Source organism: Polyergus mexicanus, unplaced genomic scaffold, assembly GCF_030449975.1.
Source record: "Polyergus mexicanus isolate NDT 795.1 unplaced genomic scaffold, iyPolMexi1.0 SCAF_13, whole genome shotgun sequence".
NCBI lineage: Eukaryota > Metazoa > Arthropoda > Insecta > Hymenoptera > Formicidae > Polyergus > Polyergus mexicanus.
This window is the reverse complement of record NW_027223333.1, coordinates 6,718,974-6,734,262: the sequence shown is the minus strand read 5'-3', so window position 1 is coordinate 6,734,262 and position 15,289 is coordinate 6,718,974. Positions and strand designations below refer to the sequence as shown.

Below are 15,289 nucleotides of genomic sequence, written 5' to 3'. Positions count from 1 at the left end.
TTATTATGTGGTTCAATTTCAGAGCGGAAATGCCACTAGTCGGATAGCGCTAGTAATCGGTGTGAATGACTGCGAACATTTGTTCTATTTGTGTGAATCAATTTTTATTCGTCATTATTTTATATTACGTAACATGCAGTTTTCTGATCCATTCATACACATATTACACACACATACACACACAAATGTATACGTATGTATTAGAGGATTCCAATATAAAATATATTTTTTTTCTATAAAAAATATGCTTATATATACGTATAATATTATATGTATTTATGGTTATTTATAAATAATTTTTTTTTCGCTGCATTTCTAAAAAGTAAGATTACGAAATAGCTTGCATATTTAATTTAATAAATTTTGTATCTATGCAGTAACGCGTAATATAAAAACGAATTAATAAAAGTAACTGGAGAAAATACGTAGCTATACATTCTTTTAAGAATATAATTTATCGTGCGTTTGATTTTTTAAATATTTGTTTGATAACTACAGATTGTAATGCAGGAACAGATGGGTTGATGAATAAAGCGTATTGTTAAGATATTTCATAAAATATTACACGGTATTGAGATGTTTATTTCATTCACATTATTCATTAATTGTCTATATAATATGAGATATTGTAAGATAGGATTTTTTAATAGGAAATTTTAGTAGAAAAATATATTTATTTCACAGCACAGTCGCATACATAATATGGAAAGCGGTCTTTATCTTGAAAATGATGATAATAACATTTTTATGTTTTTAATTAATTAGAAGCATGATCTGAATTGCTGAAATTGCTAAGTGATTATATCTGATAGTATTTATTAGAATAATTTTTGAATTTAATTACTGTATTATGATTACATATCGTACCCCTCGCTTTGTAACTAACAATAAGTTTCAAAAAATTGAAGTAGTAACGAAATGGTTATAATTTGTTGATTTTCTCTTTATTGAAAAATTAAAAGATTAATCGTATGACGCGAGATAAGATAGAATTGATTAATTGATTGAATTATGAAGAGAATAACGCGCCTTAATGTACTTGTACGTGATGCGTTACTTCGCGGACGGGATAATATCGTTCAGGCGCAGCGCGTAAAAAGAACACGCAGGCGCGTGAAACTTAATAATTTACGATTTATATAGTAATTACCGAAACCCAATAATTTCACGCGTAGACTCTCGGAACGAATTCCCGGTGATACTCGTACAGTAGGAAATTATAGCTTACCTCGCGATTAGCGATTAGAGATAACTGCATTGGAGTTTTGCGCGTGTACTCATTTTGCTATGACGAAGAAATTTGCACCGTTATTTTATCCGCGTGAACGTGATGGGGCTGTTCCGATTTATTGAGATGATTTTATTTATATCTTGCTTTTGACGTTGATTTAAAAGCATTTGGAAATGTAATCTTCATCTTGCACGATGAAAGCCGCTAATCGTCAGCCAACGATACTACAGATCACCGCGAATGTCCAATTTTCCGTTCGTCTGTAGTTTAGTTTGTAAAAGCGTGTGTGCTGTGTTAGACAAAGAAGAAACGCCCTCTCTCCCCCTTTTGACGATCTTTGCCAATTGTGTGCGAATAACCTCGGCCTTCGAGCGGTTCATTTTCATTATCAGCTTATCTTAATCATCGCCTCCCGTCATGACTTCCATGAACTCTGAAACAGCGCGAAATGCAGTGGGCGTTAGTGTAATCAAACGGCGCCTTATGTTTTTCGTAGGCTGTAAACTTGGCGAACTACCCAAGGCGAGGGACTTATTGAATGTTCGATCGACTTTGCTATTAGTGCCGGTTACGTTAAGCTTCCCTGATGTTGACGTGCGCGAAACGAATTTCCTTGGCTCGAGACTTCGTAACTTGAGCATATTTTAAATGAACTACTTGGCTTTCAAAGCATGTCACATATTATCTTATCTTGCAAATTACAGTTGTTAGTTGCAACTCTTGTGCACAACGTATTATTTTAAGTAGATTTCCCTGGCACGTGTTTTACATTTTTAATGACATTTTGTTATGGGTATATTCCTTGAGCATAATATGAAATCTAGCAAAAACTTTTTTTATAATTTAATATTATAGTAGTATTTTTTACTATGTCACAAAATTAAAAAGGTACACATACATACTATTAAATCCGAAATATATAGTTTTCAAAATCGTTGTGAAATAATTAATTTTAAAAATTAATTTAAATATTAATTTCTCAGCTGCATGGCTATTTTGTACAAAAACGCATATTAGATTGGCTTATTTAGAGTTAATAAATAATATGAAAAGCGAAATGAAATGGGAGAATGTAAACGAAAGTTTAAAAAATACCGTCAAAATCGAGCGTTCCCGATCCATCAGCATCAATCTCCTCGATCATCAGGTCGAGTTCTTCCGGTGACAACTTGTCGTCGAGTTCGTGAAGAATATCGCGGAACACTTCGGTGGTTATATAGCCATTGCCCTCTTTGTCGTACAACCGGAATGCTTCGCGTAATTCTTGTTGCATCGCTTCCGTGTCCTCTTCCACTAAGAATCTAGCAGCCAACGTGCAGAACTCCTCGAACTCGAGTTCGCCGGAGCCTGTCGATACAAGAAATATATACAATATAAAAACGTCAAGCATATGAAGAACGTAATGGCGCGAACATAGGTCCACGTAATTTTGCTTACCATCCTCGTCTATCTCGCTAATGATTTCCTGTAGCGTGTTTTCACTGAGTTCATGACCTAACATGGTCAATATCGTGCCCACCATGTTGCTGCCGATGCTACCCTTCTTTTCATGGTCGAAAGCGTCGAAGGCTTTTTTCAACACTATTTAAAAAAAAAAGATAGTAAAATATTGTCCTGCATTTTTTTCTATTATAATAAAAAAAGATTTACTTACAAGCTAATTGGTCCTTATTTAAATCTTCCTGGAATCGTGAAACATATAATTACTATTCGTAACTATCCAAAACGTCAAATATTATTATTAAATATCACACTATAATGATATAATTCATTTACAATAAATTTACGAAAAAATTGCAAGAATATTAACAAATTTCTTTTTTAGTTTATCTTTTAGTTTTATTATGTCTGTTGAATAGTTTTCTGTTATATCTAGGATGAACATTTAAACTTTGTCGTTGAATTATCGTTCTTTTTTTTAAATTTAATTTTAATATTCAATTGTATTAAATGCTATTATATGAATTTTATTCGTATATCTAATTTTTACACTTCTCGTCGCGGAAAGATATGACAATTTGACGAATAATTTTTAATCAAATTTATATGACTTGCCATAATGATTTTAAATATACGCGCTGCTCGTGGTGGTACGTTGGCGTCGACGGTTTAACCGGGTATGCATGAGATTCTGGCCGTAGACTTCTTTTAAGTAGTCATAACGATGATATTCTGGCACGTGATTGACCAGGTAATATCTACACATGCCGAGTCTAGCGGTTTTCAAATTCATCGAGGACGCTCTCCCCACTCTATTTCCATAGATGCATTTTACCTAATTCTGCAGAACTCATGGCAACGCATTTAATTTTGAAAATTATCCATGCCACTGGCAGTTGTACATTCGATTTGTCAAAACGGCCAAACATTCTGACGTTCTCACATTGGAATAATTAATGCGAGCATATTGCACGCAATCCGTCTTGATGCGAATAATTAACTGTGATGTGTGAAACGCATATTACGTCCAGCTACATTAATTATATAAAAGCTTATTTTATTTATTTATAAAGAAACTATGCATTTATTAATAAAAAGAATAATCTTGTGTATATAACGTTGTCAGATATACAATATGTATTACATGTATATTATAATGTAAGAGCATTGAAAGCTATATTTCATTTGGATGTTATATGTAGATACGACATATCTGATTATATTAAATGATTCTATTATATTAAATTTTTTCACATATCCACAATTTTTTATTTAAATGAAATATATAAAGTTATTTTTTTATATTCCACAATGAAGATTCTAAATTTGATTATATAAATATAATTTATTACGATATAACACATATATCTATATATTACGATACGCTTCATTGTAAATCTACGAATCTACACAATTGATAAAAAAAAAATCGTATGATACGATATATGTAATATATAATATATAATTCATATAGTGCATTATAGTAGAAGAAAGATATTAAATTAAAATAATTGATAAAATATTTAAACAATTCTATAGAAAAATATCTATAAATAATTATTTACTTAATATGATGAGGATCAGCTTTTTTTAAATTATATTTTTATTGTATTTTATTTTAAAGAATACAGTAACATACGGATTATGTTAGCGTGGCAACTTTCATTGTCTCCTTAAAATATCTTTGAATCGTAATAAAATTGTGCCGCATTTTCTAAACAGGCCATCGCGGAAACATTTTATGATTAGAACTCGCATCGCCATATCTGACATCTTACAACCGGTTTATTGTGAAATTTTGCTACGTTTCAAAACGCAGAAATTTACGAGCGACACGATGTGTGACCGGTTGCATGGATGCAACAATAGACAATATTGGCTCATCGCCGGAGAGAATTCATGGGTGAGGCTGACCCAAGACGATTCTATGCAATAATCGTGCACAGGTCTTATTCTTAGGTTCCTAATTATAAGCTCATAAAGCCCGGTGGCTGCTATTATATTTAGGCGATTTTATCTTTCACTCCGGAATACAGCCGTTTGCCATCGCGTGCATTGTCGAGCTCCTTAGAGCACGCTACTCTTTCGACAAAAGTTCACAATAGATTACACTGCTGTTACAGACTCGGGTGTGTAATGCTACAATTGATGTATGCAAATCACGTGTCGCTATAGTTGCCAACACGCGAGTATGTATTTTTAGGTGTAACATCTTGTATTGATTACAGCTATAATTGTAATATAATGAGAGATTACGGAGAATTGCAAAGCATACATGTCATCATTTTTTCATGTCATTGAAATAGCATGTAAAAAAATGTGATCCACTTCTTTATACATTCTCCTCTTAAAACATCAGTAAGTTTTAAAGTGCGATTCACAAATATCCAAAATTTTTTTTTACGATAAAATTAAATATAATCTTATTCTATTGTGTTTTTAATTACCAATGAATTTTGTTATAGAAAAAAAAAAATAAATAAATATCAAGTTTTTATTAAAATTGCATGTTTATGTTTTTGAAACTTTAAAAAAAGAAAATGATTAATTAATGATTTTCATTGAAGTTTGTTTGATTGGAATTTATTATTAAATAAATCTCACTCGTTTGCGATCTTTCTGATTTGTTTTATATATGATTTTATAACATAATCGATTTGCTAATTTTATTCGGCATGTGACACATCACGCAAACAAAATATATTTATCAATTATGATTTTTAGCAAACTAATAATTATGAATTTCGATATGCATAAATCTTATATCATTATTATATTTAATTATTATTTTAAAAGAATATCAAAATCTTTCTCCAATTCATGTTTGACATGACTTGTCGAACATTCCGTGCGTATTATTTTATTAAGAAATTTTTTAATTTGTCTTCGATTACATCCACTATTGGAACTTTCGCGAATCACGTATTTTATTTAAGAAAAAAAAAAAAAAAACGTAAGTTTTACGGCGGGATCTTTTTAATGAGATAAACGCATGACTTTATATTCCGTCAGCGTCACATACAATTTCGAGGAGTTTTTGGCTTCTCTGTTTGCACAGGCACGTTTGTTGTCCGATATGTGGGGGATAGACACGATGCATCCGCGCGTTGCCAAAATCATAATTTATCCTGTCATGACCTCCATGAATTCTGTAACATAAACACCGGGTTATAGTCAGATTTGCAAAGACGAAGTAGACTAACACCTGCGCCACACAAGATCTCTCACCATCAAAATCGACTGTGCCAGATCCGTCAGCGTCTACTTCGTCTATAATCATATCAAGTTCTTCCGGCGATAGCGCGTCGTCCAGTTCGTGAAGGATATCTCTGAACACATCGGTTGTGATATAACCGTTGCCTTCTTTATCATATAATCGGAATGCTTCTCGTAATTCTTCTTGTACTGCCTCAGCGTCAGTATCCTCTTCAAGGAAGTGCGACGCTACCTGGCAAAACTCGTCGAATTTTAATTCCCCGGTTCCTAGAAATGAATATATCAATATGAGATTTACGATTAATCTCTTGTTATATGTTGTAGTGTGTACGTTTTCGAATTCCTTATTTATTTAAAAGATATATTTTTCGTAACTTTGTTGCAAGAATTATTGCACATATTTCTGCACTATATTCTAAGCAAAAAAAACTTATATTTTTATTCGAAATAGATAGATCATAACTTGTCACTATTGTTTAAAATGATAGAGAAGATTTAAAATACGTAGCTGATGAATATAATTATATTCTCTTTTAATCCGCTTTTTTTATGTCACACACACATATTATCAATATATTACACTGTTGTACGTTTTCGAATTCCTTATTTATTTAAAAGATATATTTTTCGTAACTTTGTTGCAAGAATTATTGCACATATTTCTGCATTATATTCTAAGCAAAAAAAACTTATATTTTTATTCGAAATAGATAGATCATAACTTGTCACTATTGTTTAAAATGATAGAGAAGATTTAAAATACGTAGCTGATGAATATAATTATATTCTCTTTTAATCCGCTTTTTTTATGTCACACACACATATTATCAATATATTACACTTACCCCATGTATCAACTTCTAATATAATTGCTGAGAGTTCCTCTGATTTCACTTCATGGCCAAGCATATCGAAAATTGTGCCTACCTTGTCTGTACCAATACATCCTTTTTTATCGGGATCAAACGCGTCAAATGCCATTTTTAAATCTATCAAAAAAAAAAAAAAAATTGTTTTTAATTTTTTTGATACCATGCCGAGTATCTAAATATACTTATTGCAATTGTTAATAGTAAGGTTAAATTGATCACATTATATTCGAAGTGTTTGTATCACAAAAATAATATTGCTTTAATAATACAAATGCACTTACGGGATAATTGATCTTTACTAAGCTGAATTTCGTCCTGCAATATCAAACGAATATTATTAATTAAAAATATAAATTATTAACAATATAACGCGAAAAAAATACTATAATAAAACATTACGTAATTATAATTTAACAAATATTAACTTTATATAAGTTTACATGATAATCACCATATCGTTAAAGTTTACTGTTCTAGTAAAACTGTCAAATTAATCACAAAATAATTAAAGAGTTCCTTTTCGATACGCTAACTCACTGCTTCAACGAAAGAGCTGTACTGAGCTGTAGTAAATTAATTAGTAGAGCGATACTACAGATACACACCTACAATCGATGTTAATAGATCATCGCCAATCACATGTATTGAACCGAACTCGCTATAAAAAGATTCTTATTTAGGACGCTTTCACGGCTGCATCTTCGCGAAACAATTAACATGCTCACATGCAATTGAGTGAACATTTATCTAATTGGATATATTATTATCTTACAAAATTATTATGAATACACACGAATAATGTCTACATTTATTTAAATGTTATAATTTTACATTTTTTTAGTGAAATAAGTTTTATAATATCATATACACTGCATGATTTCTTGGATTCTACGTAATTTTATATTTGTACGAATTTTTATTTAAATAATGCCAGAGAGATAGAGATTTCCTATCTTTTCTCAGAATTACTCTGGTAACAAATTTTCAGAAATGATAATTGTGTATTCTTGCTCATTTATGATGGAGCTTAATTATTATTCTCTATATATTTATTATTTTTTTTATTATTCTCTTTCATTAAGAGAAACAATTTAACATTTTCTTAATAATCATTATATTATAGCTAGTATTATTTAACTTATATTCAGAGTTGATTTAATCTGGGGGAGAATTCTCTCTCTCTCTCTCTCTCTCTCTCTCGTGACATATTTGATATTATCTTTGTATGACGTAGATGATTGCATGTTACAGCGGAACGGTTTCCTCGCACATAGCTAACTATTCGCGAACATGAAAGCGGTTATACGTTGCAAAGCGTACCGTACATATAGCAGTTTGTTATTGGCATTGCATCCTTTTAGAGGGTTGCAGTGGATTGCCGATAGCTCGTACGTGAAAAAAAAATCATCTGGCAACTCTACTTTTAACCTCGATATATGTATGTTAATCTCTACCGGCCAATCAGATAAAGCTTCGACGTTAAATCGAACTACTGACCTAACGGCTAAAAATAATTTTGGGTGGGGGAATCGCTTCATTACCATAATAAACGACTCATTGAAGATTGCTAAGTTTAGAATAGTTAAAAGCGCAAGTTTTCGTCGATGATTTCGATTTTATCATATTTGTTTATACAGCCATTTGTCTATAATTTCCAAAATAATTTCTTTTTCTTGTTTTATTTATTTGATTCTACAGCTTGATTTTTGAAACACTGAGCCTAATTATGATATCAACAAGCAAATTACAATTATATTATTTCAATAACAGAATTATGAATATGTTTTACTTGGAATTTCTGACATAAATTTTTTGTAGATTAAAAAACAGAAGCTTTTTTTTTCCAATAATTATATGAAACAAATTTAAACAAAAAATAACAGTTGATATTAAACACATGCGAATTTTGTACAATCCGCGAGTTTGAGAATATCAGGACATTTTTACAATATCGCGTATCTTTTTGATGCATTTTTATTATTTGTATTTGTACTTTTCTTTTTATTCTTTATTCTTTTTAAAATTATACAATACTATTATTGTAATTTACTATGTGTATTCCCAGAATTTGACATTGACCTACCAGTGAGTTTGGGCTGTTAGCCAAATTTAATTAAGTTTGGAACGAATCGAGATTTTCGGACAAATTCATTGGCTAATATCATGCACGATACATAGTATTTGAAATTCAGAAAATAACGAAAACCAGAGAGCTCTTCTTAAGATAAATATATTATTGTTCAATGAATGAGGCTTTTTTGTTTATTATATAATATATATTATCGAAGAAAAAGCATCGTTGTTTAATTTGATCAGGTAACAGTTAGTTAATGCGTTGATATTCTTCTTCAATCACTCTTCTTTATCTTCTCAATTTTATTATTAGGAAATGTCGATTCTTCGAGTATTAAATTTATAATGATTAGCAATTAACCTGTCAAATAATTACTTTCGTCGTTATAAAACGACGAAAAGATACAGATGATAACGAATAAGAATTTGCTTATGTCATTTTTATTCATTTGAAAGTTTCACATATACACGTAATAATCATTAACGATATAATAAACAATGACATGTAGACATTAGAATTTGAGTAGATGCCCGAGTCGCGGGCCGATAGGGGAGAAATGCTTCATAATACATACATATCACGTAATAGTTACATCATATCATGACAATATATATATGTAACATTATGTATAGACATATACAGACGAATTCGTGTATGTGTGTGTCATATATGTAACATCGATATAATATTAGGCGTGATTTAGTCTTGTATGCGTGTATTCGTTTAGGTACGTGTTGTATACGACAGTAATACGTATCTTCGTCTAAGAGCATTTATGCCGAAAGATGTATGTGTACATACATTGATTGACAAGAGAGAGAACTAATTTTTCTTTATATGTCTAATTTCACATACGGACTTTATTTCTTATATATGTAAGAATTACAATAGTCTTTTTTTTTTCTTTTTTTTTTTCCTTAAATAGAAGACAGTGAGAAAGAGGGGGATGGAATGCTCCGTAAGATTGTAAGGTGTTATCGTGTTTCTCTCTGCATGTGTGATGCGTGTTCGTATAATGTCGTGTACATGCGTATTGAATACGTGTTAACACAGATACAAGGTTTCTCGAGTCGTGCGAAGAAGCGACGTGTGAGCGAGCACCGAGGTTACAAAGATATTATCCTTCGATCAATAGTTAAGCTCCGTTTATCGTTCTTACGCGCGGGTGAGTCTTGAGTGGGACCATCGATAATTTCGTTTACACGTCCCATTGACGCGCACACATGCGCATAAATATACTTACATACATACACACATATATGTATATAAATATATATATATATATATATATATATATATATATATATATATATATATATCGTCTGATGTGCGCGTATACAATATATGCGTCTACGCGTCTCTTCAGGGTATTACGCGCTATTAAATGAAGTAAATAGAAGGGCCGAGTGCGCCCGTCGGGCATGCCGGCAACGATCCGACCACATTGTAAGACGCTGTACAAAAATATCCGCTTATAATAATTAGTAATAATAAACGGCGCGCCCGACGGGGCTGGCGCCGTCTCTCAGCGATATGTCTCGTTATGGTTCTGCGGGCTCGGTGTCCAATGATGTCTGTAATCCTTTCGATACTGCGACTGCTGATAATCGCATAGGACGAATGTCATTTTACAGTCTACGCGGTGCTTGTGAATTGTTTGGATTTTTGAGAATGATTTTTTTTGCCTCTCAACAATTGTATGCGCGTTACGCAAACACAGTATTCTCGTGTACGATAATTGTTAGAGTATTTTCACAGCATATGCCATTGTGATATTCAGCAACGAAAGGATTAAAGTCACGCGAACTAGACGTTCCCGTTTTCGCTCTAAAAGTTGCCTAAAGATATATTCTAACGCGCCCAAGCCGGAAGTTTTTCGGCGAATTAATCTTTCTTAATTTAAGCGGGTTCGGATCTATGAAAAAGTATCGCCACGATCGTGTTATCTTCGTTCTATTAATTTAGTGACAAAAAAAAATTAAATTTAGAAATATTGTAGAAAAGAAATAAAAGTGTGTGTGTATGATAGAAAGATATCAGAAAGATGATTTGGAAAAAAAAAAAATTTCTCATTATATTTTAAACGCATTGTTTATCGACTGTTACAATAAAAGCAAAAGTATATTATATTAATCTTCCGACTCAGATATAATTATGCTACTTTGCTAATTTTACTTTCGTATCTATCAACTTTTTTTTGTAACTCGCTGCCGTTCACACACTGCCGTCTTTATTCTCTTTTTTAATTATAATATATATTCTATACAGAACATTTAAAATAATCATGTGAATTATTCGTATGCATTTATAAAAAATTAAAAAATAAAATTGGGAGATGTGAATAATGAATATAGATATGCCTCGTACGGATCCTAAGCTAAATGTAGGGCCTGCAGAGGATCGTATTCGGCGTATCTTTAATTTTTTATTTTAACTTATCTAAATTTAATGTAGCGGCATAGAATCACATAAATATTTTTTATTTAGAGAAAAAGAAAATATTCCGTAGAATTTTAGAATATTTATGATAAAACGTAGCGAAATAGGAATAAAATGATAAAGTTGGAGCATTTCTATTTAAATAGATATTTAAATGTAAATCAATTATACAACGTCAGTATATGCCCGGCGGTTTTATATTTTTATCAATATAACTTCTTAGAAAAAACATCTAGTGCGTATATATATGTATAGTATATAAGAGATATAGGTATATAATATATATCTTTTATGATCGTAATAATGCATAATAATATATATATTATATATAACGTACATATATGTATATATGTATATGTTAACAAATAAATTCTCTTAAATCTCGTACGTTCACGATATGTATACGATCTTTAGTCGTTATAGCTTCGTCAAGCCTTAAATCGACTTAATTAATCAGTTTATCTTACAAGTAGATTTGGGCGTATAAATGATATGTGTACGTGGCATGTGATATCGTCACGTGCTCCTGCCTACGCATTCGAAAGAGAGAAGATTTTATTTTTTAAATATATCTTCGCGAATTAGATATCGCACTTTTATCAATCACACGATTTTTTCCAGAGAATTGACGCGGCAATACGTAAACTTAAAACCGTTGCAAGTAAAATTCACACGATACGTAAACCGGATAAATATAAAATCACACGTTACACATTATCGTTATCGAATTTAATAATTCATAATTTTTTCTTAAATTTTCACATGTGTGAAATCTTAAAATTTTATTTTTGTATAAGTTCTCTTTATTGAATTATCGACGAAATAGTACATTTATGAAAAAAAAAAGAAAAATTTGCATCGAAATGTTATTGAATTAAAATTCTCCTCTACATCTACTAAAATTCTCTTTCGAAAAACTCGGCAGAACACGCCAATATAACGCATACAGGTGTCCTTAGTATCCCGCCATGTGGCAAGTCCTTCTTATAATAATTGCCTTAGGCTTAATTCTATATTATCCTTATTATATACGCATCGAATAGCAAAACACATATTACTTTCCGCATTAGCACTGTGATCGGCACGACGTTCCTATGAATTCTACAGCGCTCTTCTATGCAATTGGTTTCCTGCTCGATATGTCTTCTCTGAGAAACGCGTTCGTCGCCGGATGCATTGTTGGATGCATCCGTCGAATATTTTTCGAAACGAAGGACGCATAGTTTATATTTCCGTATGTCACGATCTCTCTTTCCGCTATATAAGCATAAATTATTATTTTAAGACAGAAGAGATAAATATTTTATATACAAATCAGGAATTACGCGCTTATGATTGTTCGTCTCGCGAACACGTGCGTCGCATGAGACGCCTCCTTTTACAAGATGATGCAATTTTAGCGTACACGTATAGCGACGGCGAAGTAGCCGAGTCGTAAAGCGGACGCAACGAGGCGTTTGAATAACCGCGTTTGTGCTCTACCGACACTTTGACAAGTGTCGGTTTCCTGCTGAGAGCATCGTTGCGAGTATTACGTGTCATCAGCACAGTCGTTATCTCATTTCGTACGGTCGGGGTCTTTGCGAATCGAATTAAGTATCGAGACAATCTCAAGATGTTAGCGACTGCCGCGTAGGGACATTCCAGAAGAAAAGTTGATAAGAGATGGGTGTTACACCGAGCACATTTTCTTCACGATTATTTTCTTTTGATTCTCTCACAGTATTCAATTATTTATATCTTAAAGCAATTTAAGCAAAAAATTCGAATGACTTTTACTTTTTATTTTCTGATTTATGATGAATATGAGAAGCATTATATCTTCATTCCAATAATTGTCTAAATTTCTAAATTGAAAAAATTTTTGGATAACAAATAAAAAAATAATATCTAGCAGCTTCGAAGCATCATCGAGAAAATCGTGACATACGGAGAATGCGAGCATCATGGAGAATGCCGGCTATTTGCAACACCGACTATTGTTCAACAGGAACGTATTGATATGTATATGACGAGTGGCGCGAAATCGCGCCTAACGGCGATCGACTTCCGGCCACTCGTATCCGCTACGGAATATACTACGCCTCGCGCCGCGAGCTTAATAACAGATAACCATGAAATAATTGGCAACGATGCTGATATGTAACGTTCCGGTGAAGAAACCTCGCGCGTTCCTCGCTCGCGAGAATTCTTCGGTCCACTCGTCGATCGCACGCGATCGACGTTCGATCTTAACAATCGCTCAAGATCCTTTACTATCGAACTGCGCGAAATGAAGTGACATCATATTGCTGTTGAGAATATACTTTTTCTATTCGTTTGCGATAGAAATCTGACAAATTATCGAAACAGCAGGAAAGCCGCGTATTTTATTATTTACTTTGCAGTTGCGGTGGGCGCGATTCGATCGTAAAGCATCCGAGTATGCCATAAATAACAATGATATCATCAGAAATAAATGCGCTCTCGTAGCAAGTATATCTTCTACGCACCGCTTATTATTACATTAAAATTGTCTAGTCGTGCAACATATGTGGTTATCATTTCGACAATTGGAAAGGGATTGCTCGTGATACATATTGCGATCTAAAATTAACGATTAATTTTTTAACATAGCTATTGTTTCGCAAATTGTTGTCATTAATTACGCGGGATTGATCAAGTTTTCATAACGAATGAAAATCAGTCTGGTTCGATGCGCACTTTGGACAATGCTTAAGCATTAAAATTAAATTAGTTCATCTTGTAGCTTCTCGAGTAATTTAGAAACAACGCTGAGAAAATTTAAATGTCTATATGATTCGATTGAAATCCAAACGTTTCGGTAAATTGATTTTCGTAGATAGTAGAATAAATATGGCGCGTTAATCGAATCGAACCGACGAAGGATCTTCCGGTAAACCGGGAAAAAATTATTGCGAAAACGCCTGACAAGTATCCGGAAGAATATAAAGTACTCAGTTCTCAAGAGGAATCGATTGTCGCAATTACAACACGTTATATGAATATTCATACACGATTGCGGTTGCATGGACGCGTGTCTGCTATACTAAAAAAAAAGCAAAACGCGCGATTTGCTATATATATTTATATATACGCCCAATATATCATCCCGTACAAGAGACGGATGTCTGTCTTCTCGCGTGTCCCTCGTGGGAAATAAAAAAAAAAACTATTTTTCGAAGGAATCAATCATTCCCGTCACACCGAGCCGTAGTAATAATTCGTTCGCGTATTGGATTCTCGAAGCTTTCTTCGTCAACTGGTTTATCCGACTATGATTAAAATCTCTTACCATTCCGTCGATCGTGATGATCAACTTTTCGCGTCGAAGCTCGTTTACGTCATTTTTATAACAGGCCACATCTCACTATGAGTATTTTAAATTATTGCGCGTGTGATGATAAAGTTTTACTTCAGTTTCTCTACAAAAGGCTGGCTTTACATGGACAAAAATATTCATCGCGGAATCTCCGCTATCGCGTCACGATTACTTCGAAAAAGAAAGAAGGAAAATAACCGAGAAGAGTCTCTCTCTCTCTCTCTCTCTCATCTTTGTAGAACTTGAATAACGAAACCAAAAACTCATCATGATTCGCGATCATAGCGGCGCTTAATGCAAATGTTAATGCTAAACGCAATCGTTAATCCCGTCTCGTTGGCGTCGAAACGAAAAGTCGATGGTATTGCAATCGCGAAGTAGCGCACTCTCGCCGGACTTATACCAGAACGACAATGAGAACGAACAACAGCATCGTCGCGTCCATGATTTTACATACGGTGGCCGACGACGAGTATTTACCGGCATTCTTGCCTACGCAACCCATCCTCTCGAGCGGAATATTTTGCACGGAGTACTCGCGATGTTCCGTGGGCATCGTGCAGATTGTTCGCTTCTTTGACATCATCTCATCGTCCTTGTCGCGCAGATTTGCGAGCCATATGGAATACCATCGTAGATCGCAATCGCACATCAGAGGATTATCTGCATGGACGAGAAATGGAAAGGAAAGGAAA

General features: G+C 33.1%; 3 protein-coding genes across 8 annotated transcripts in view; all 3 read right to left on the bottom strand.

Annotated features, from left to right (window-relative positions):
- Positions 1–561: 561 nt before the first annotated feature.
- The window catches only part of LOC138938728 (troponin C, isoallergen Bla g 6.0101-like), a 60,716-nt gene continuing 45,988 nt past the window's right edge, over positions 562–15,289 (bottom strand). Inside the window, exons 2-5 of the mRNA XM_070305936.1 lie at positions 2,886–2,914; positions 2,669–2,812; positions 2,327–2,578; positions 562–1,664 (exon numbers count right to left, since the gene is read on the bottom strand). Of these exons, the coding sequence (XP_070162037.1) occupies positions 1,630–1,664; positions 2,327–2,578; positions 2,669–2,812; positions 2,886–2,914 (460 nt within the window). The 3' untranslated portion in view covers positions 562–1,629. The remainder of the gene's footprint in view (positions 1,665–2,326; positions 2,579–2,668; positions 2,813–2,885; positions 2,915–15,289) is intronic.
- Positions 5,537–12,814, bottom strand: LOC138938933 (troponin C, isoallergen Bla g 6.0101-like). Its single transcript, XM_070306347.1, has 6 exons — positions 12,678–12,814; positions 12,331–12,529; positions 7,041–7,074; positions 6,733–6,876; positions 5,900–6,154; positions 5,537–5,820 (listed from the first exon to the last, which is right to left on the bottom strand). The coding sequence occupies exons 1-6, from the start codon at positions 12,812–12,814 to the stop codon at positions 5,795–5,797; spliced, it is 795 nt and encodes a 264-aa protein (XP_070162448.1). The 3' UTR covers positions 5,537–5,794.
- Positions 9,756–15,289, bottom strand: part of LOC138938726 (leucine-rich repeats and immunoglobulin-like domains protein 2) — an 89,122-nt gene continuing 83,588 nt past the window's right edge. For all 6 annotated transcript variants that reach the window (XM_070305932.1, XM_070305933.1, XM_070305934.1 and 3 more), the window contains one exon: positions 9,756–15,257. In XM_070305932.1, the coding sequence (XP_070162033.1) occupies positions 14,992–15,257 (266 nt within the window). In that variant the 3' untranslated portion in view covers positions 9,756–14,991. The remainder of the gene's footprint in view (positions 15,258–15,289) is intronic.

What these genes read in the sequence shown, in the direction of transcription:
- LOC138938933 (XM_070306347.1), bottom strand. Translation starts at nt 12,814, where the DNA reads ATGACACGTAATACTCGCAACGATGCTCTCAGCAGGAAACCGACACTT. An exon ending in ACTTCGCCGTCGCTATACGT is followed by an intron (nt 12,530 to 12,677) that starts GTACGCTAAAAT and finishes ATGCTTATATAG; the next exon opens with CGGAAAGAGAGATCGTGACA. An exon ending in ATTAGAAGTTGATACATGGG is followed by an intron (nt 6,155 to 6,732) that starts GTAAGTGTAATA and finishes ATTCATTTCTAG; the next exon opens with GAACCGGGGAATTAAAATTC.